We start from the raw sequence: 21,295 nt of genomic DNA, 5'->3' as shown, positions 1-21,295 counted from the left end.
TTATTTCAAATCATGCTCTGTAATTGGGCATTGTTTCCTATTTTTCAAATCACAATGCCCCCAAGGTAGAGTATGTATGTCACATGATAAAATGCATCTCTTATCATCATGTGGGTCCAGAGCCACTTTTCTTACAATATTTGAAGTCAGCAAGTGATCCTCACTCTGAATTCTATTTTCTGATGTTCTGATTGAACTCTGGGATTTGAGGCAATTTTCATAATCTTCAAATTGGAGATCTTTTTCAACAGTTACTCTGCCAATGCCCTTGGCTTTTTTGGCAACAGCACCACTACATGTCTCAAAACTGTACATCTTGGCACTTAACCCAGCAAATTCCACAATAACATCACCACTTGTCTCATCTTTTAACTTGCCAGGCACCTTTTTGTTGTGGGGTTGAATCCTTGTATGTTCACTGGTATCAAAGTATTGAAACAATTCAGGCTGTGCAATATCTTGATAAACATCTTCTGTTTGAATATCAAGAATAAAACTATCCGTGTCCATGTACAATAATTTTACACGATCACCATAAAAAGGTTTCAGCACATCATAATACAATGTTAACATATGTAATTTGGACAATTCCAATATTGCAGCCCCTACGTAAATAGGTTTATCAAACTTAATCTTTGTTTTCATCATGTTGAAAAGTGCCATGTGCTCATCATAAATTCTTCTGTAATTGAAGTTGGGCTTTGCAACCAATTTTTTGCTCCGGCTGGGGTCAGTAATTATTTTAACATCGGTATGTTTTCTGACATTTTCAATTGTTTTGCCATACACTGAATTCACCATCAATTTAAACAAGGCCTTATCAAATTGACTCTTTGCAGATGTTCGAAGCTTTGTATTTGTATCAATGTATGGTTTCAACCATCTTGAGTGCCTGAACCTTAAGACTTTGCCAACTTTGGTCACTTGAACACCATGTTTCATCAGGAACTGGAGGTTTTTGTAATATATGACATAATCCTGTTTTGGCTCCAGGGTCATCATGAGCTTCTTCTGTTTAGAGCCAGGTGAGCACTGAACCTCAGGAATTGGGGACAGATCAGAAAATTTATTGTGCAAATGATCTGGAATTATCAGATCAACCTCTAAGAACAGGCCATATTCACTGTCATCAAAATTCTTAAGATTCTCAATATTGAAATCTTCGACCCATTCAAGCCCTGCATATGGCAGTTTTTGCATCATGGCATGACCATAGAGGTTGTTTGCATCTACATACAGTATATAATTTGATGGCCGTGCTGGATCATAATCAGGCATATGCTTGTTATTTGCTCTGGCGTATCTCTGGGAACATTGCACCATCCCACCTCTTATACATTTCTCCATAAACAGATACATATCTTGATCGTGGATCAGATCCAATTGCTTTTTGGTGTTGAAAAACATTGCAGACCATGCTAGGCCCGGGGCACTGTAAAAATACACTGGGTCCAGTCCATAATTTTGCATGGAAGATTTTCTGAATGCCTGCAATATATCAGCTAAGAGGGTGACATCAAGTTTTAAATATGCCATGTGATAATCACCAAATGTCTGGCAATTTAAATTGTTCCACATCAACTGAGCATGGTGATAATCTTCATCACTGATTCCAGATCCTCTGATTTTGCTGTAAAACTCATGTTGTGGTGGCAGGGAACACTCATCAAATTTAGAAAAATCTGTAACATAGTCATATGGATATACACCCTTTCGCCTAATTAATTTCAGGTCCTGATTTGGAAACAATGCACGTGTGATTTTGAATTGATCATCAGGTAATTGAGTGGCCAGTGTATCCAGGCTAGCAGATAAAAATCTGTAAGAATCAAGAAATCTTATGTGAATAGGAACACCATCAACTTTAATTATCTTGCTAATAGATATATATTTTTCATCATTTTCAGCTAAAATATTTAAATTCTGCTTCTCAAACCCCTCGTACCTGATCAGATGATGGAAATCATAATTGGATGCTCCGTGGCAAAATACGGGGATAAATTTTGGTCTCTTGATCTTAATATTGCAGCTATTACACAGGGCCTGTTTATATCGACCATCTGTATGAGAATGGTGATGTACCTTGATATTTGTATCTGAAAATTCACAATCACATACCGGGCATTTTTCTGCATTGTTGAAATCTTCAATCTGTTCCTCTGTTAAAGGCAACATAGGCTTTGATTTTAATAAGATGTTATATGCTATGTCACGGCACTCATTTTCTATTCTATGTGCAAATATTTTGATGGCATTTGGTCCCTTGTATGAATATTCTTTAGTAACAATACCATCCTGTACAACCACATAACAAAAGCTGGAAGGCTCATGTTGCTGGTATGGTGTACTTGAAGATTCTTCGGGATCTGGATTGCAGAATGCAAGAGATTTGAGATTTGATTCAGAATCCCAGACAATATATGCCGGGTGTTCCAACAAGGCTTCAGACTTTTTGAATTTGCAATTTTCACTTGGATTGGGCATCACCATATGAACAGGTTTATGGTTGCCACAGTATTTCAGATGCTCAATTAACTTGTTTTTGGCAATTTCTGCATTCACTTCCCGAACCCCCTTCACCATTTTTTGACCATCAAATTCAGTCAAACATCTTCTGCACAACTTGAATATTGTATTGGATTTGTCTATTTGCTTTCTCACTAAAGCTTCAAGATTATGTATCAGAGTATAATGATGTGTGCCATCCCCTTCAATTAAGAGCAGATCAATCGGAATAGCAGATTCATCATCAAGTGTACTGATTCTGAGAGGTGCTATCGGGCAATTGCCAGTGGAACAAATAAATACATTAATAGATAATTGTTTGCCATTGATGTGCCTGGCCCTTTTTTCAAATTTATCAATATTCTCTACAGACATTGGATATTCCAAACCCTCCATTGCATCGTCAAAATCATGTTCATGCTGTTTGTAATAACTTATTCTCTCAGGATTCCTTGAAACTGGATACAAAGCAGCTAATATACACCACAAAAAGCATTTCGCGTCATTATTTTTTATATTGACCACGGCTCTTCTGTTTTTGATATTAGCAGGTAATGGCAGATATGTAGAACCTTTTAATGGGCTGAATTCAGAAATATTAACATAGAGCCTGTGCGAAGAGCCACATAGGCTCCATCCGGACTCTTTTGCCGCAAATTCAGAGTGTTTGATGTTCAATTGATCTATCAACCTGCTTATTATTGTGTCTAAATTTGCGTTTGAATATACCGGTACAGTTTCTGTTACGTGGGGGTGTGTAAATTTTGTGTCATTTGGTTTCTTATGTTGTACAAACAATTTGAGGAAGAGCTTATAAGAGCCATTTTGTGCATTTAGAATTGCCTGCACATTAGGATTTACACTGTTCAAGAAATTCTCAATGCCACATCTTGGCTCTGATACAAACCGATAATCCCTTAATTGGGCATTAAAACTGCTACGGATGGGTGCATAGCGTGGCTGCTTTGCTGCTCTGGCATTAACAGGTACTTCGTGCCTTCTTTTCAGGCCAGATGTGGATGGTTGTGAGGGCAATGCTGATGACTGTACATAAGAATTACACTTATGCCATTTGTAATATGCCTTGCTTAATATTTTATGGCATCTTGGACACATTTTTGTGGCTTTTCTGCATTTCTTAGAGTTACAAATACGGCAATGCCTAGCCCAATGAGAACTAGATATATTTTTGTTACACCGATTGCAATATTTTTGTTTTGGCATTTTTTCTTGTTGTTTATTATATAAGATTTTCTGGGCTTCAATTCAAAACTTTATACTTAATAAAAAATATCAGTTGGGTTCAGCAGTTAGTGGCTGAGCTGGTGCTTTTATACCCAAACAACAGCAGTAACTAGGTTTTGGTGATAGTTTTGCTGATGTACAACACACTTCACCAGGTTTAAAACCCCATCTCTATATCAACTAAATACAATTCAAAATTGGATTTTGAACTGTACAATAAATATTCTGTAAGTCTCACTTGTGTTTATATTAACAGAACAAGACAAAACCAGAATTGTATTCAGGATTGCATGTTTTCATACAAAAAAGCCATATTTTTGACAAGTTTATAAACAACAATCATACAGATATAGCTTTTACACACATGGCCGAATCTGTCTGAGCAGAGGAGGGAGGGGGGGTTTAAGATCTGGGAGCTATCAACTAGCAGTAATTATTCAAAATCTCACTTGTGGACATATTATTTTGCCACATGTATTTCAATCTTAAATATTTTATCAGGACTCGAACCCCGAGCCTTTTGTTTACAAGACAACAATATTATCATTTTGCCATCAGGGGAGGCTTCATATTTTATGAGGACTTAAACCCAAACCTCCACACCTGAAAAATTAGGGTATAAGCCCCTCTTGTCATTGTCTTAAGTATAGGTAAATCTATCTGTTGAGCCCTCGCCTTTTCTACACTAGAAACTCAGAATTTCTTAAAAATCAGAGCATATCACACCTGAAGAATTGGGGTACAGGCCCCATCTTGGCATTGTTTTAAGTGTAAGCAAATCTGATTGTTCAATCAAATAGCCTCGCCTTTTCTACACTTGTAAGTGGCACTGTCCCTACCGTAAATACCACTACTACGTCGCATTAATTAGTTTTAGACCAATCGTGACAGAAGGAATCGAGGGCACAAAGGAAGGGGAAAAGACAAGTTAGAGACCACGGCACTCTTTAAAGGTAGGATTCCTTGAACACGACTGAAGTGACTGCAGAATATTATGGGTAAAATTTGTTTCGCTTAGGCGAGGAAGAATTATAAACTCGTGAACTGGACGATGGCACAAAAAAAATCTATGCCTCTTCCACGGTTCGAAACTGTGACCACAAAATATTGTCTTATTTTTAAAATTTACGCCAAATATGGTTTCACTCGTCTCTTTCTCAAGGCGTTCCATTGCCTCTCCGATCGCGTAGTAGAAACGTCTTCGACATGTAATTAAAGGCTTCCGAATTCAATACCAGATAGAGGAACATTTGGTTCGGATGCCACTTTAATCTGTAGGTCCAGTGCATAAAGTGGACTTAAACCATTAGCGTGTGGCATGTGGTCTGTGATGAGAACCATCATTTCAGTGAACCTTCTTGACAATGACTAGTATCACTCGAAAAATATTTTCTTACGAGTAGATCTTGTTAAGACAACCAGTTGCTGAAATGTTCTTCTTGAGGCCACGTAGCACCCAGCTGTTGTTTGTTGTTGCTGGCGCATGAGTCATGTGACTCATGCTATCAATGCTCAATCCTTCCCGAGAACTCAGATCCACCAGACAAACTTAAGCGAATAATTTGTTATTTGGGTTGCATAAACAACAGGCTTTAAGACGTTACGAAATTCTAGGTCCCGTGGCCCAGGTAATTCTTTCTCCGACTGTACAATTGTTCGCAAATAATGTTTTTGGTCAACAAACGTTATTTTGTTAACGTAGAACACGTTTCTACGTTACAATTGTGTTTCATGTTATTCGTGTAAGTACACGCAGAAATTTAGCTCTAGATTTTTATTTACTTAGTAGAAATGTACAGTATTTTTGTAGATTGCAGTAAAGCTCAATAATTAACAGATCTTTGTACACATTTTGGCCATTTCTTTGAGAGTATTGACACCCCTTCGGCTAATATGCCAATGCGTTGTGATGAAGCAAACGCGCAATTTTAAAGAACTGCGTTCATCTTCTTTACACTCTTTCGAACTTGTAATTACAGATAATGTCTGTCTCAAACTTACTGGAATCGAAGAAGTAGAAGATGATTTGTAATGTGTTAATGTAAAGTCAAAAAGATAAAGCTGTGAATTGTTGGCTGATCCATTTAAAATAGATGGCAAAACTACTTTAATGGACTTTTAAATGTTCATGTAGGAGATAAATCACAAGTAAATGAAGTACACACAGTAGAACCTTTAGTTCCGGAACCTAACTTGACTGAAGTTAAAGATGATATTAAAAGGCTAAAGAATAGCAATGAATCTGGCATTGATTTAATACCAGCTGAGTTGACTAAAGGAAATCGGTAAGATTGGAAAAGATTGGATTGATCTTACCCAGGATAGGGACAGATGGAAGGCTTGTGTTTCTCCAGCCATAAACATTAGTTAATGTAACGTCAAATTACTTTTCATGTTTTGATAAAGCCAGTAAAGCTAGTGAAGCTTTGCCTCTCTTTTGCCTCTGGGTAAATTTAGCGACTTCGATTCTGAGGTTTGTCGTTATGTAGGAGAACCGTATCGATAATACTCTGTTTAGTCCACAAGTAGTTTCAGAATGTTTCATGAAACTCGATGTTCACTCGCTGCTCCATGGCGATTACGTGACGACTCACGTAATGGCGGCATCCCAGCATGCAACCTCAAGTTCATGAGGTGTTGCCAGGTTATAGATTATGGAACGCACTACAACATGAACACATTACCTTACTCATAGAATAGGCACGTGGACAACATAACATCATTACTTAGTTGTCAGACTGTGTATCTTTTTTTTAGTAACATCACTTAATTTAAAATACATTAGTTGACATAACTCAAGCATATTTTGGCATGTATTGTGAACTGCAAAGATAAAAATTACGCAAATTAGGTAGGCTATTTTTATTTTTTGTTATTCTATTATTCTACATCGTATTCTGTTTTAAGGAATGCAATTTTGTTGATTCGAAGCAGATGCTGTCCTCTACTTGTTGACCATCTTATTTCACTTCATGATCTAGCAAACAGTCACGAAAATGGTGGTGGACATTTCGTCTACTTTTACTTTTGCCGTTGGGTGTACGAGTGAGCTACGGAGATCGGACTCGATTCTTAGAATAATTTAGGGTATCTGCTGGGAATAGAGCATATTCTATAAAAAAAATACGTTTTTACAGGAGAAATGATTTTGCATTTGCCTGTGTATGTTGGATATACTGCTAAGCTACAAACGTATGACCATTGTACTATCATCCTACAAGGATCAGCGAGGAAAAATGTTTATATTTAAATAAGCTAAACTAGTCTTGAAAACTAGTCTGATGGCTAAACTAGTCTGATGGCGCATCGGTATCGACGTCGCCTTGTAATCAATGAGTCCCTGGTTTGATACCCGGTGGAGACACATAGACGTTCGGTTCCCACTTTAAACTGTAGGTCCAGTCCCTATTAGCCTTACTGTGCGTAAAGTGGACTTAAAAACGCCAATTAAATCAATCAATCAATTAAAACCCTTTCTCGCCCAAATATTACACCTATCAACGACAACGTTCATGTTTCGTGCATACAATTCGAAAAGTTTACTCTTTACGTTACCCTTTCTCAGTCTTGCAAGAATTATAAAAACTTTAATTCCTTTCCTAATTGTGAGTCCACGTTTTCTTCGTCACATGAGGTTCCTAGGTTTTGGTCATCGTTCATTGGCTTAACTTGTATTCTTCATCGTGTACATTTTTCCTTGATCGATGTTGTCTTACCCATAGTCTGTAGGGCCTCCCCGGAGGTGCGCTGGTAGCGTCGTCGCATTGTAATCAACGGGTTAGGGGTTCGATAGCCGGTGGAGGTACATAGTCGTTCGGATTTTACTATAAACTGTAGGTCCAGCACCGATTAGCCTTTCTGTGCATAAAGTAGACTTAAAAGATCAAATCAATCAACTTCTGTCTGTAATTTCTTCCATGTTACTCATTATTTTTTGAAATATCTTCATTCATTTTTTTTAAATTATTGCAATTATTCTTTTAAAGTAAATTAGGAATATAAGAAGGTGGAACATATCTTTTAACATGAGTTGGTGTTTTAAGTTCACTTTATGCGCAGTAAGGCCAATAGGGACTGGATCAACAGTTTAAAGTGGGATCCGAACCATTTGTGCCTCCACCGTCTTTTCACATGAAATGAATGAGCATCTATATTTTCTCTATAACAGGGCATTTGTCCTTTTGTCTAAAGGAAGATGTCACCACTCTGTCGTGCTCGTTGAAAAGACGACATGGCCGTGAAATCGGAGAAAGCAATTTCCTTGCACGTTTCTTGCACAAAATGGGGTCAAGGGCTAATTCTATCGACGCTGCTGTCCAATATTAACTCTAAATAGGCCACTAAAGCAAGAGCTAATATCAGTCACCTTCCTTCATTGGCGTCTAAATTAAGCAATCGAATCTTTAGACGACGTCTAGAAGTCAACAATAAACCCTCAGTAAACCCAGCCATGTTTAAAACGTCTATGAAAACTTCATTTATCTTTCACTGGAGAAGATCGTGAATTCATCATTCCTTTCAATCTATACGAATATGGGATAGAAAATTCTTCTCTGCCCATTTTATGTACGATTTCGATTATTTTGTCAAAATTAATGTTGTTTCTCGCTTTCCGCTCTCTAGGGGAGAGGCGGAGAGTGCTTTCATAGTAACAGTGCAAAACAGTGTAGATTTTAAACGCATTTTTATCGGCACGCTCTTAGGAAGATCTAAGGTCGGAAATGTTCCGGCCTTCTTCTCACATAATACGGCTCCAGTACTCACCGAACCTTAATCAATGGGTACCTGAGGATAATCTTGCAGGGTGAAGGCGACCGGAGCGTGGTGCTGATCAAATCCATCTCCAAAATGGCGAGATCGAAAATGTGTGCCTCCCCATCCTTTAAATGTGCCTTCATGGAAGGTGCTATATGAACGAGGAACTTTATCTTACGGTTTTAAATTTTACTCATTGCTATGTAGTGATGTTCGCGAATATCCTGTCAAATCGTCCAAGAACAAGAATATGTTGTGACGTCATAGTTGTTAATGTGTAAGCAACAACACTTTTTTCGTAATTGTTAGACTTGTTTTCGTCACTACGTTAGAAAGTCAGACTCAATGCCTATCTTTGTGTAAAAAAAATCGGCGAAGAAGTTGCAAGTGAGTAGATTACGTAGTTACGTTCGAAGCCTCTCTCTGTAAATGACTAGTGTCTTCTGACATGTAGGAGTGTGCAGAATCCCAAAATCGGGAGATGATTTCCTGATTTCGAGATCCCCAAATATCGCTAAATGCCAAATGATCGTGCGTTAGACATTCTTAATTCTCAAAGTTTTATGAGATATGACTGGAAAATTTCTTGGGCGCTGCAGTTTTCAATCCAGAAATTCGAAAACAAAAACTTCAGCGAGAAACATTGCATATAACATTCGAGATTTTCACAGTATTATGAAATTCTGAACAGTTCCCGTTCGAAAATTTTCCGTTTTGTCGGAAAATAGTGAACATATCCTTTCCTATACATCGTGAGTTACTTTTTCACGTCTCGATCTGCAAATTTTCTGCTCCACATAAATCTACCGAAAAATAACTGTGGTTAGCGTCCGTTCTGCAAATTACATTGAAAACATAGTGAAATGAACCTAAAACTTGGCATCATTCAAACTTGACCTCACAGCATTGTCACATTAATCAATCGGTGCTTGTTTGTTCGACAAATAAGACAGGAATTGAAGACCACCAATAGATACATTATTTTGCAAAATGCCGAAAGTACGCTGTTTTGTTTCGTAATATCATAGTAAAATGCATTTCTATATTACTATTTCTAACTCTTTTTCACAGTGTACATTTTTTTGGCTTGGCCGGAAAAGAAAACGGAGCTTGGTGTTCACCATTTTGCTACAAATATCTTTTGTTTGCTGTGCGAAAATTTCTGATAGTGCAGTTTGTACTCGCATGTTTTAACAAAAATCAAACATGCTCATATAAAAGTGAAAGAAGTTAAGGAATATTAATTACATTTTCTTAAACTGCTCCCTTATGCCACGAAATTCTTGATCACCCCTTGTATTTCAGGGAGAAATTTCATTGTGGCAAACTGTGTGAAAACATACCTTTTTTGGCGTTAGGAAACTTTTATATGTAATCTGGAAAATTTCTTATATGTGGTATTCTCATTGTAGAACCATGGGTCTGTGCTACAGGAAGCACCAGGAAGAAGATGAAAGAGAAACAGATTCTGCTTTTGGTCTGACACGCTGCGAAAGGAAGATTCTTCTGAACAAATGGAGTGTAGTTTACAGCGACAACTACTACTTCGCCACTAACTTCTTCTTGAAGTAAGTCACGTTCTCTAGATCCGAAGTAAATTATTTCTCACAAGCGTGTGATTGCTTCAGTAACTTTACCATAAAATTACCTTGCAGTGTGCTCCAGGATGAACGTAATACGTTTAGATATACTGTTCTTCGATTGTCAAGCTACGGTCCTACTCTCTCTCTCTCTCTCTCTCTCTCTCTCTCTCTCTCTCTCTTACATTAATACCATTCTTTCTCTCAATCCTTTTCCTTATCCGTCTATTTATTTCCACTCTATGTGCTTCACGTTCTCTATCTCTCCGCTTCTTTTCTTTTCTATATCTTCGTATTTGTTTCCTCTCTTCCTTCCTTGTCTTTCCTGTAAAATTATTTTAGTTTTCCTCTCTCTTTCTTTTTCTTCCTTATTCTGGTATCTATGCTTTTTGTATTTATTTTCTCCCTTTGTCTCTATATGATGGTCTCTCTCTCTCTCTTTGTATTCTCTCTTTCCCTCCTGCTCTCACTCTCTTCTTGCTCACACGCCCTCTCCCTATCTTTTCCCCTCTCTATTTTGCTACCTCTTTGTCTATTTTCATTTTCTCTTTTCGTCTCTTTTCTCCTCTATTTCTCTTTCTCTCCTTTCTCCTTCGCTCTTTCTCTTGTTTCTACTTCTTTATTTCTCTCTTTTCTCTTCCTCTTGTATCTCCTTCTCTCTTTTATTCTTCTCTCCCTTCTCATTCTCTCTTTCCCTTCACTTCTCTACTTCTCTCTTTCTCTCTCTATTTTCGCTCCCTTATTTATTTCTATTTTATCTTCCTCTGTTATACTATCTATCGCCTCTGTCATATTTCTTTCTAGCTCTCCCTCAAAACTTTTCTTTCCTATTATGGCATACAGGAGATGGACAAAAATATGGAAACACCTGCGAAGAAAAGCCGGAAAGGTGTAGCTAATAAGGTGCAGGCCCGATTAAACTTCCAAGACGGCCTGCGGTCTCAGAGGAATGGACAAATACAAGTCCTGGATGGTGGATAATGGGATCTTGCATCATTCATCAAAACATGTTCACAATCCTCATCAGTTTCCTTCTGTCTATGACACTCAGTGTACATTTTCATCCACGATGGTGTTTATCTGATTATGTCATTCCGGAAACATTATTATGTGCAAGGTCCGCCCCTGCAGCGTTACTTGGTTCATGGGTCTATTGAGCCTCGGCTTCACACTCAGTAACTCTTCGGGCTTCAGTCTCCTCGGCTCAACGTTCGGGTAATTCGGCTGCTTCAGTTCTTGATGAATGGCCCGTCGTTTTCCTGGGTCCAAGGTTCCCAGTCTACTTATAGATCTTGACCAAGATCCTACAAGGAGTTGACAATCCTTCTTCCCACTGAGTTCCGTCGACATCCAGTTAAGTATCTCATTTCCTTTTCTCCCCCAGCCTCTGACCAGAGAACTGAAGATTCTTCCGTGACCAAGGAATAGGAAAAGGTGTACCCTGACCAGGGTTACAAACGTTGACTACCAACAGTCTACCGGCATATCTCAGGACAATCACAACTCTCTCAATTGTATCTCCTGACCAGGAGCATAGAACAGAGAGAATATATGCTTTCTGACCAGAAGAGCTAAGTAACTGTCCTAAGGTAATCCCAGAATGAACAAATTTCTAAGATCGAAATGGATAGAAAGGTAGAAGTTCGGGCGTTTAAAGAAAAGTCGGTTATACGAGTTCCGCATTTATCAGAGTTTCGAGTACAAAGGCCACGAGCACCGAGCTTCGCTGCTTATATCTGATTTCTTGGTGCCGTGATGCATTTACAAACTTTTATCTTTATACAAATATTACATCACAATAAAATACAAATTAATGAAGTAACAATGAGAAACATAATTCGTTACACGTATAAATTATTACTTTTACCCTTTTGTGCTTAGTAAATATATGATGGAATTTTAAACATTATACACTGCATTTAATTTGAGTAGGGAGTATGGCGTCTTTGAACTCCCCTCTTCTCTTCGCAAGGGCAACGCCAGAGAGAAGGCCACGCGATATGCTAAGAAAGAAAGAAAAAATATATATAACGTGAAAAATATTAAGTAAAATGAATTATACAGGTTTTGTTTCGTGCGGGCATGACTTTCTTTTGCTTCCACGTAGATAAATTCTGAAAATACTGTCCTGCAGATAAAGAATCATGGATTATTATGATATAAGTCTAATTTCTATCCGCCAAGGGACACGACAGATATCGAGTGGAAAAAACAGTCTAATTTTTCATCTATTCCCTGTGTTAGCTTTTTCGTAAGATCTTGGGTGACTGGTGTTTACACAATAACAGTAGGTCTTCTGCATTGTTGCTGCCGCTAACAACTTCCAGCCCAGCTTGCTGGCAGAGAGAACAAACTCTTGAAACTTATAACCTACACCAGGATATATAGTTAATATACGAGGCGTGTTTCACATTACTAGGTAATCAACTATTAACATATAGAAGTATAGGTACATATATATAAAAATATATTGAGTTTATATATTTTTGTAACGTGGACACTGCCTCACGTTACATGCCATCATGATATTGAATAGAGTCCCTCTCGATATACCAAATGACATGACTACTTTGGTAACAGAGGCGCCTGCAAGGCGGGCACCAACAATTTGCTCTCTTTGAAGCACTATTAGCTCGGATATGATTCAGTATCAACTGCACTGCATGCTATCTACAGCGCAACTGTCGACTGCTACCAGTCCGACAGGGTCCTATCTCACGGCACAAGACAAAAGATTCTCGCAACTGGTCACCCGTTCCGATGTTGTTATGTTTCCATATTTTTGTCCATCCCCTGTATATACATTGAACACAAGTTTTGAATTTGAATCCCCCCCCCACTCCTGTTCTTTAGGAAAACCCTTACCGGCGTCGATGTCACCGACAAAAACAGAATGTTGTTTGTAAACACCAAAGTTGATACATCACTGAAATATTAGATTGTTGTTGTGAGTTCTGTCTTTTAAAAACGATAATTTCGGTTGGAGTAATCTCATGTTTCCTCTTCAGATATATCCATGAAAACCCCGCAATTAAGAAGTACTTTCCGTTCCGGAGATTTCCAAACAAGTGCCTGATGCGCTGCAGGAGCTTCGAGGTGCACGCCCTCAACTTCTTCTACCTCATCAACGAGATCATGATGAACCTCGACAACGCGGAGACAGTGTCGCTGATTCTCCACAACATAAAGCGCTACCACAGGAACGTGGATTTGCCGAGGAATGCATTCAGGGTAGGTGCAAGATTCGTTAGGCATTTGTTTCTGCTAGGTTAATGCGACCAGGGTCGCGTCAAGTATCTGAGCGCTCAGCGAGCAACGTGATCGCTCAGCTACTTGACGGCTCTGCGAGCGTTGCTCACTTGATCGCTGAGCAAACTTGAACCTTGCTCGCCACGGGTTTCAGCCACAGAATATAGCGTTTTTGTGTTTCGATCTCGTGAGGTACTACACTGTAGTTTTGAAAAATTGTGCAAGGATGTGAAAATTAAAATTTCGACAGTTTTGTTCACACCAACTATTCTATTTCCATGATTAACAGCTTCTCAAACACTGAAATCTTGTCCACTCGACACAGCCACATTGATCACAGATTATTCGAAGGCACTGATATTTTGATTAATGAGCACACAGCGTCAAGTAAATGATCTGTCTGCTCAAAGAACTAAAATCTTGATCAGCGAGCGTCGCTCAGATACTTGGTTAGCCCCAGTGTCCGAATTAAGCAATGTTTATATTAAATCCACAAGTCGGGTCGGCGACGTCAAATGGAACATATTAGTTACTGAGCACGATTGAGTCCAAACAATAGTATCACATGGTTTGAGCCTATTCTGTAGGATTGAATATTTTATTGGAAGAAGTAGCTTTAACGATCCTGGCAGCAGTTAAGAAACAAAATCGTAATTTGTATGGTGGATTAATGGAAAATTTAGATTTAGGAGAATATGTGTATATATTAAACACCCCTTGCATGACGTAAGGAATAAGTAGTAACAAATCGAATAAAGCGAATACTCCTACCCTATGTCCGATACGAAACCTCAGTTAATAGGCGGCGCAGTTGCAGTCACGTGAGTCTTCTGATTCCCATGAGCCCTATCGGCAGCGTCACTCTCATTGGCTACGAGTTGAGCTCGGTTGAGCTTCAACTGTGTTCGGAAACAGAATGGCTGAATTTTCTTTCAAAATGAACGATTTCATTCTTCCAGTTAAGGTATGCTTAACACATCGACGTATTCTCCGAAATCTCATCTTTACATGGTTGTACGTACGACACACATCACAATTTTGTTTCATAACTGCTGGCACAATCCTCAAAGGTACCCCTGGCGATAAAAAAAAAATTCTACAGAATAGGCCAAAACCACGTGTCATCTTTGTTAGGACTCAATCGTGCTCAGTTGTGTGCTGTTGACATCACCACTAATACGGTCCATTGCTTCACGCAAGCGTGTCAGTGCCATCTTCTCGATGCAATTTTGCTCACACGTTGCACATTTTCAACGGTATGTACTGTTGAGGCTAGCCTGACGAAGACGAGGATTGTCTTCTACTGAAACCCTCCACTCCCGAAATCTCTTCGGCCTTTCAAAAATACGACCTCTCTTTGGGCCAACCCGATGGCGCAGTGGAAGCGTCGTCGCCTTGTAATCAAGGGATCCAGGATTCGATACCCAATGGAGGCACATGGTCCGGATCCCAGTTTAAACTGTATGTCCAGTCCCGATTACCATGCATAAAGTGAACATCAAACTCCAAATCAATCAATCAATCAACATTCGACCTCTCGACAATGCCTGGTTACCATAGCCTTACTGTATTATGTTTCATGTTTGCGTAAGTGTTTTACCTAGGTTAACATAGAATTTAATGCTAACTCTGCTCCAACTCAGTCAGACTTAAGAAACATTTTTCGAGGCGATTATCGAACCCAGAACTTCTTCAGTACAAGGCAATAATATTATCACAACCTTTAAGGATTGTGCCATGGCGAAGGCCCTGCAATGACTTTCGTATACATTTTTAAAGTTTAATTTCATCACTTCAAACAACATTTAAATGTTGATCTTTAAGATAAAATAGAATCGGAATTAAAATCAACATTTTGGTTGCGTGATGATTTAATCACCCTGTAGTATATTATGTACTGACATATGAATTCCTAATTTCGCAGCACATGTTGGAGGCATTCTCCGAGTACCTACACGACAATTGCATCTACTGTGGGGAATTCGCCTGCTATAAACCGTGGAGGAAGTTCTTAGCTAAAGTGATACACGAGCTTTCCTCACCCGAAGTAGACGATGAAGATAGCAACTTGTTCCACTGGAGCTCACAAAATGTCGGAGTGTAGTTGCAGAAAATATTGTAAATAAATTTTACCCAATGGATAGGAAGGCTCATTTTTACTTGACGGTGCCGAGCAGACTGTGATTTGTGGAGAAGGGAAACTTGCGAGACTACAGTTGCAGGTCTGCTGTCTGCAAGAAGGTGCTTTGAAAAGGGCCAAAAAATAATAGATTGATGTTTAAATATGATAAAAATATATAAAATATAAATAAAATTGTATATAGGCAGGAAGCCTCCATGTAAAGGGTGTCCGTAAAAGAACTCCGACACCAAGCCGATAGTTCAGTCTAAATTAGTGTAAGCATAGAATTTTCCTGTATGACAGTTGTTATTCTTTGGCGCTGTAATTGTTACTCATTGTCCAGGCGATACTACCATTCTCGCCGAACCTTCTGAAGCATGTTTTTGTGTGAGGTTCCCAATAGCTGTTTCCCGGTTACTGTGCAATTTCTTCCATTGGTCTTTCATCGAAACCAATTTTCACGTTCCTCAACTTCCACAGACACTGCCAGACCTGCTAAGCTTAATAGACACCGCAATCAAAAACATCACACAAAACATGCTTGAGAAAGTTGGACGAGAATAGGGGTACTGTCTGGACATCTGTCCTGCCACACGTTGGGCGCACATTGAATACATTTGAATAGCTTATTGCAGAAAGGGACCTGAGTCACTTTTGCACAATTCTGAGAAAATCAAGAAAAATCGTATAATATTGATAGTGTAAGAAAGAAATGTACCGCTGTTGTCTCAAATATTCAGCATAAAGAAAAGTTAATTTTGCAACCCTCAATGCGCCCCCCTGCAGTATGCTGCTAGACACAGTGGAGATGAAAAAGTTGTGACTCCGGTACCTTTCTGCAATAAAAGTGGAAACTGTGGGAAATAAGACGAGAAATATCCTCCAAACGCCCGTTTGTCGTTGCCACATACTTTAGGTTAGGTTATGTTATGTTATATATGCCACAGAAAATTATAGAGTCATCAATAAATGACAGTGTACTGCACTTTCTGGACTTTATTGTCGGTGTTTGAAGTACAATAATGTACGAGCTCATACATGCATGTGTTACTCTACATCTGAGTCTGTTTCATTGCCGTGTGTAGTGGGCCACTGAAGAATATCTTCATAAAATCCTTTGACGTCGTCTGGTACATACGACAAGGCAGTTCGTATGTCCTTCAATTTAGGAAGCAGTATTGTTACCGCTCCGAGCTGTATTACAGATTAGCGTACACAGTTCGTACAACGTATAAATACGGCTAAGTTTATTGCAGAAAAGGACCCGAGTCAGTGACTAAGGTACCTTTCTGCATTAAAGTACACTTTTCACTGTGAATTTTCTTGGGTATAGCCTCGTGTAACTGACTTCCTTTCTGCACTAAAAGATGTGTCTGTAACTAGGAAAATAAAAAATACCATTAACTCCGATACCTCAAAAATGTGACTCAGGTCCCTTTCTGCAATAAGCCATTCATTTAAGGTATGTGTGAAACTTTAAATATTTTTCTTTCAAATGATGTTATTATCATGTATTTCTGTTCAATATTGGTGAAAATATGGTCTTACAAAATCGATCATTAATTTGTGACCAACTTGTACATATATAGAGAAACAAATGAAGGAGGGAAATGAAGAGCCAGACAGGTAGAAGCAGAGGCGTACCTGAACGCATGCGGTACATGCTGCGCATGCGTCAATTGTGGGGAAAAGGACAGCTTGCTCTGCGACGACTTTAATGAGCATTTCTACATTCTAATTTCTTCATATAGGAGAGCGCGTGAGTCAATTGGGAAAAGAATTATTACTTTCTTTCACTTCAGATCCAAGAAATGTAATATAAATCTTAGTTGAGCGCTCTCGTGTAAAATAAATACTTCTCCTATATGAAGAAATTAGAATGTAGAAATGCTCATTAATGTCGTCGCAGAGCAAGCTGTCCTTTTCCCCACAATTGACGCATGTGCAGCATGCACCGCATGCGTTCAGGAGGCGCCTATGGTAGAAAGAAGTATAAAAAGAAAGACCAAGAAACAGAGACAAATACAGAGAGAGAGAGAGTTGAATGAGAAACAGAGAGACTGACGAATTGAAATATAAAGAAAGGACAGGAAGAGAGAGATGGAGAAAGAAGGAAAAGAGAGAAAGAGGACATAGAGAGGAAGTGATAGAGGGACGAGGAAAGAGAGAGAGGGAGACAGCCACACACAGAGAGAAAGAAAGATAGGGAGTGTAGAATGAAGGAAAGGGATAGAAAGAGAGAAGGAGAAATAATGAATGCAAGAAACAGAGAGAGGAAGTGTGTGTGTGTGAGAGAGAGAGAGAGAGAGAGAGAGAGAGAGAGAGAGTAGAATGAGGAAAAGAGAGATAGAGATAAAAGGAGATAGAAGGCAGAGAGAAACATAGAGAGAGGAAGGGAGAGAGAGACAAGGAAAGAGAGGGGGAGATAAACAAGTAGAGACAGTGCAATACAGAGGTTAATACAGAACCATATTGAATGTGTACAAACACAGCACGATACAGATGAAAACGTGCGCCAACACGATACAATAGAAAACATAGGATTCCTCGCCACTCTTAATTGTAACACAAACCAACCTACATATTGATTTAAGCATTAACAGCCTAAATTATGTAGTAACATTGCCTAGAAAGCCACTCAGGACCTAATTTATAGCATAATCCCACGTGTTTGTCAACAATTAAACATATGATAATGTTTGCTCTTGCAGCGTTAAATATTGAATAAAATATGTATAATTTATACTCAATTGTACTCATAACAAAGTACTAGTGCGTGACAAAATTCTGACTGGGAAAATCTTTACATTTTACTATTTTTATTTAATTATTATAAGTCCGTTAAGTAATATAGTAAAACTTCTCCTAACGGATACCTGTGAATAGCGGACACTTCTAAATTACTGACATTTTTTAATTCCCTTGCAGAAATACATGGGGTTTAATGGCAATATTACTTCTCAATAACGGACGCGGACAGTAAAAACTACCTCCCCAATGCAAATAAAACTTCTAAATAACGGACAGCCTGAAAGAAAAAGGTCGGAAATCCTGGAATTCGCCACAACAATGGTCAATATTTCGAACTAGCGCGCATTGTTTCATGTTACACCGAACGTATTTATTTTTAAAAGTGCAGACAGTAGACAGTATTCTTTGAAAAAGACATTATATTCCTAAAGTACGCACTGTAATATGCTTATCCTATTGTGTAACATCCTACACCTTTTTTCTGAATAGCGGACACTTCTTGATACCGGACATTTATTTTTCCTCCAGGCCTGTCCGTTATTGAGAAGTTTTATTACACTTTGCTTTGAGAATAATTTGCAAATGTTAGAAGACAATTGATGTATTCACCCCTCACTCTTATCTCTCTCCACCTCAAATGTTATTATCATGTTTTAACTTATTTTTAAATATTCACACACAAACAAACAAAAATTCCCGTCTCAGTAAAACACCACTAGCAAAAATAACATTAATGATATTAATTATAACTGCAGTAAAACTCACTGAGGAGAAATGCCTTTTTACAAAGGTTCGAAATGTATATTATTTCTTTCTTTTATACATTGAGGTAATTTACAGTTACTTATAGGGCGACCAAATATCAGTATTTCCCGCGAACTCCCGAATTAGGGTTATTTTTAAGATTCTCTCTGCTCTCGCGTTGTCATTCTATTCCTTCCGTATATTTTATTAATAATGAAGATCGCGAAATTTAAATTCATTGCGATATAATAAAAGTTCTGCGAACCGTATAAAGTAATTTGTGAGCATAGTTATAAAAAGTTTTTAAAATTTGCACAAAATAAAAGAAATGTACTTGGTTCTGTACTAAGACTAAAAAATATGCAAATTTGAAAAAAAAATTGTATGTATTATCGCCTCTATGTTATATAAAATATAAATTGTTATTTTTGTTTAATATTATCTATCTCATGAACATCTTGCCGGAGTAACGCTGAACCACCAAAAATGCGCAAGAAACTTGTCGTGACTAATTCAATGGAAAGTTAGAAATCACTCTTAAATTCTTGATCGAAAGTTGGCTACTCTAGTTTCTTATTATGCCGTATATTGTGTGAAATGATTATTATAGCCCCTTCGTTCTTATTCTGATTCGGAAATTGCATCTCAAGATGGCTACAAAATACCCTTCCAAAAATACAGGTGAATGATGGCTATTAACCAGACCAAAGGTACGTGTTACTAAGTTAACAAGTACGAGATTAATTAATTTCATCAAATATGAAATGCATTGGATAGTTTTGGAACAATAATAAAGGAAGATACAGGCTGTATCAGAACTAATAGTACAAACGGAAACTGTGAAACGTACACTACAGTAGAAGCAAAAAATCTATTAAACACAGGGTCCCAAACGAACAGTTTGCGAGATAATTACGAATGTATGGTTTCGACCCGCCACTGACTTGATTGTTTGTACACTCGCCTCAATTAGTACTCCGGCAGTTTGTTTCTATATACAGTATATTTGCATAAGATACAACTCAATCTACAAGTGTATCAATATACGCTGTATAAAACACAACTTATTACTAACTTCGTTGATCCTGTACACATCGTACGCTTGTCTTCTTGCGCACTCCCGAGGTTTCTTTGTATAAAACAGAACACTGCTGAAAGAGAACGTTGTAAACAAACCATACGTCCCGTAAAGGATGGAAGGCTTACAAGCACCTCACTTGTTAAATGACAAGCGTATGATAACAATGAAGTCAGTAGCGGATCGTACCCACACATTCGCAATTATCTCGAAACGGTTCGTTTGGGACCCGATGTTCACCGAGACTTTTTACTTCTACTATCGTGTACTTTTCACCCTTGCAGTTTGCGCTATGACTTCTGATACACACTGTGTATATATAAACTGTCACTGAATAACTACAACAAAGTTCCACAATAATTAGATTAATGCTTTTTACGCAACATGAATACTCAATTAACAATAATAATAATCAAATTGTTTCTAAATAACAATTGACTCTCTCTGTTGATTATTTCAGTGGCTATAATTATCAATACGAATTATACTTTATTGAATAAGGCACAATCTATGATTGTTTCTGTGTTATTTGATTCGCCCCCATTTGTCTGAATTAACGATCACTCGACAAGTAAAATCAATGTAATAATACTAATTCTACCAAAGCAAAATAGTGTTAAGCAAATTATCTACTAAGGGCCGGTTTTTCAATGTTCAGTTAAGGTTCATGTTAGCACGTAACTGGAAGTTAGTGAAAATTTCGGTTTTTCAATGTACAGTTAGCTCGTAACTGGAACTCTGGTGGCGATTATCTTTACAGGTGCTTCTTCTTGCAGTTACCAGCCTAACTGGAAGTTACGAAGCAACATGGATGCCTCGTGCAGCTATCGAAGTTCCACACTCGCAACTTCACTGTCAGATTAAACAAGATATGATTCATAAAACTTTTAAATTCGTACAGAAAAATACTTGTTTTGTTTGGCAGAGCTTACCAACGTCCATACAAATATGGAAATTAAGCAGCGTAGTTGCTAGGTGGCAAGATTGTGTTAGAGAATTTGTGGCCAGGATATCCAGTTTACCAGGCGGAACAATCTCCAAACAGTAATTTGGTGCAGTGGTTAGCGGCACCACCTCTCGGAGCATGTTGTTTTTTGTAATACGAGTTCAAGTCCTGGTCACGGATATTTTTTTTTCTTGTCAATTATTTATTACATATGTTGCCTTCAATTTACGCTTTATTGTTGAATGATCTTCTCGGAGAAATATTACAGTAAAAAAAAAGGTAAAGTGTTCTCCTGTGCATAGCACCACGCCATGAAGGCC

General features: G+C 38.2%; 1 protein-coding gene across 1 annotated transcript; it reads left to right on the top strand.

The window, feature by feature from the left end:
- The first annotated feature begins 9,921 nt into the window (after positions 1-9,921).
- On the top strand, positions 9,922-15,438 carry LOC146005013 (uncharacterized). Its single transcript, XM_083144135.1, has 3 exons — positions 9,922-10,073; positions 13,094-13,316; positions 15,259-15,438. The coding sequence occupies exons 1-3, from the start codon at positions 9,922-9,924 to the stop codon at positions 15,436-15,438; spliced, it is 555 nt and encodes a 184-aa protein (XP_083000261.1).
- The last annotated feature ends 5,857 nt before the right edge of the window (positions 15,439-21,295 follow it).

The sequence above is a fragment of the Lepisma saccharinum genome, chromosome 22 (assembly GCF_977018435.1).
Source record: "Lepisma saccharinum chromosome 22, izLepSacc3.1, whole genome shotgun sequence".
NCBI lineage: Eukaryota > Metazoa > Arthropoda > Insecta > Zygentoma > Lepismatidae > Lepisma > Lepisma saccharinum.
The sequence above is the reverse complement of the archived record's forward strand: the minus strand, read 5'-3'. Positions and strand labels throughout refer to the sequence as shown.